This window comes from Empidonax traillii, unplaced genomic scaffold (assembly GCF_003031625.1).
Source record: "Empidonax traillii isolate 1590-97213 ecotype Southwest subspecies unplaced genomic scaffold, ASM303162v1 scaffold503:size689781, whole genome shotgun sequence".
Lineage (NCBI taxonomy): Eukaryota > Metazoa > Chordata > Aves > Passeriformes > Tyrannidae > Empidonax > Empidonax traillii.
This window is the reverse complement of record NW_020955696.1, coordinates 236972-239076: the sequence shown is the minus strand read 5'-3', so window position 1 is coordinate 239076 and position 2105 is coordinate 236972. Positions and strand designations below refer to the sequence as shown.

Genomic DNA, 2105 nt, shown 5'->3' with positions numbered 1-2105 from the left:
GAATTCTCGGGGTGAAGTCCTCCTCAGGCATGCAGCACAATACCATACAGGGATATTTTGAATACTTACTAAAAGCACATTTGCCATGAACATTCCTCTCAGCTGCTATAAATGTAATTATGTTTTGGGACTGCAAAATTGAGGTTCTTTAAAAACTCAACCACCTTAACGCTCCATTTCTGATGTATACAACAAGTGTAAAGAACAATAATCATACTTTATCCAGCCCAAGGTCACGTATTATCTTCTTTTCCCAATATGGGCGACCTTTGACACACTTTATTCTAGTAATAACGTGGATTTTGTGGGGCTGCTCAGGGTCACCTCCATACTTCTCGTGATCTCCAGGCCGCGGCTGAAATACCTAGAATGAAAAGTTCACAAAACCAGAGGGTTTTTTCCTAAATATCTGATAATTATTATTATAGTCAGCTACTCTCTAAAACATACTTCAACCTTGGTAAAAATTCTTACATGTTTTTCTTTTCAGGCGGTGAAAGTACCAACAAAATGAACTAAAACTTAGCATTTATAACAGGAAGTCAAATATATTTTTATAATGGTTTGCTGATAGCGACTCACAGAAACACACGGACAACACGGGACCACCTAATTCACATGCATCTCCTCAGGGAGCCTGTGCTCAGCCTCTGGATGGCATGTTTTTCCACAGGCTTTAAGAATGCTTTTAAGGAAAAGAATCAACTGACACAAGATGGTATCTTGCAAAAATAAGCTAAAGATGTAAATGTAAAAATGTGAAGTGCAAGTCAAACTTCCCATCGCTTTGGTTTACTTATTTATTGGACAAAATATTTCAGGTGGAACGGACTTATCAACAATCATCCAGTCCATCTCCTGATCACTTCAGGGTGAACCAAAAGTTAAAACATTATTAAGGCATTGTCCAAATGCCTCTTAAACACTGACAGGCTTGGGCAGCTGAACACCTCTCCAGAAAACCTGTTCCAGTGTTTGACCACCCTCTTAATAAAGAAATGCTTCCTCATGTCTAGGCTGAACCTGCGCTGATGCAGGTTCGTTCACATGCACACTGTCACTGGATCTTAGGGAGAAGAGCTCAGCACCTCCCTCTCTGCTTCCCCGCCTCAGAAAACTGCCGAGAGCAGTGAGGTCGTCTCTGAGCCTCCTTCTCTCTGAACCAGACAAAGCCAGAGTCCTCAGCTGCTCCTCTCAGGACATGCCTTCCATCCCTGTCACCACCTTTGTTGCTCTCCCCTGGATGCATTCAAAGACCTTCACGTCCTTTATAAATTGTGGGGCTCACACAAGCTGCACACAGCACGGGAGGCGAGGCTGCACCAGTGCTGAATATAGCAGGATAATCACCCCCTTTGACTGTCTGGTTGTGCTGTGTTTGATGCCCTCCAGGATGGGCTTTGCCCCCCTGGCTGCCCGGGTTCCCTGCTGACTTCTGTTGAGTTGTTGCCCACCAGCTCCCCCAGATCATTTCTTCAGGGCTGCTCTCCAGCCACTCTTCTCCCCGTTTATACCTGTGCCCAGTACCAATTTGTACCAGGTGCAGTATCTGGCATTTGTTCTTGTTAAATTTCGTGCAACTGATGACTGCCCAATGCTCCAATCTCTCTAGATCTCTCTACAAACTTGTAATGGTGTATTCAACTCCTGCATCCAGATCGCTGATAGGTATTTTGAACAGACCTGGCCCTAGAACTGAAGGCTGAGGAACACCGCTGTTGCCCTGTCACCAGTGAGATGTAACTCCATCCAGATGCAACGCTCTGGGCTCTGCCCTTCAGCCTGTTCTTCACCCAGAGCACTGTGAACTCGCCCATCCCACAGAGTCTCTCTGGAAATCTGTCATACCACAGCAAACACAAAATTTAGCAGGCTAACACCCGTTTTTCAGTTTCTCAATTACTGAAGCACATACCGAGTCTGGAATTCTCGACCTGGTAAAGAGACAGCGAGCCCAGGCTGGGGACGCCAACCCCTCCATCGTCTTTCCCAGCAGCTGCAAAGAGAGGAGGGCACAACTCGTCTGCACTTTTCTTGCAGCTCTGAATACTCGCAAAGAGACGACGCAGCCACGAGCCCCATTCCCCGCGCGGATCCCCATACGG

The 2105-nt window shown here is 46.2% G+C and overlaps 1 protein-coding gene and 1 long non-coding RNA gene across 2 annotated transcripts in view; both read right to left on the bottom strand.

Annotated features, from left to right (window-relative positions):
* Positions 1-218, bottom strand: part of LOC114063977 — a 993-nt gene extending 775 nt beyond the window's left edge. The window contains exon 1 of the long non-coding RNA XR_003572655.1: positions 157-218. This is a non-coding gene — a long non-coding RNA (uncharacterized LOC114063977). The remainder of the gene's footprint in view (positions 1-156) is intronic.
* MRPL30 (mitochondrial ribosomal protein L30) overlaps positions 1-2105 on the bottom strand; it is a 14858-nt gene that overhangs the window by 1475 nt on the left and 11278 nt on the right. Inside the window, exons 3-4 of the mRNA XM_027896620.1 lie at positions 1916-1996; positions 218-364 (exon numbers count right to left, since the gene is read on the bottom strand). Coding sequence (XP_027752421.1) covers positions 218-364; positions 1916-1996 — 228 coding nt within the window. The remainder of the gene's footprint in view (positions 1-217; positions 365-1915; positions 1997-2105) is intronic.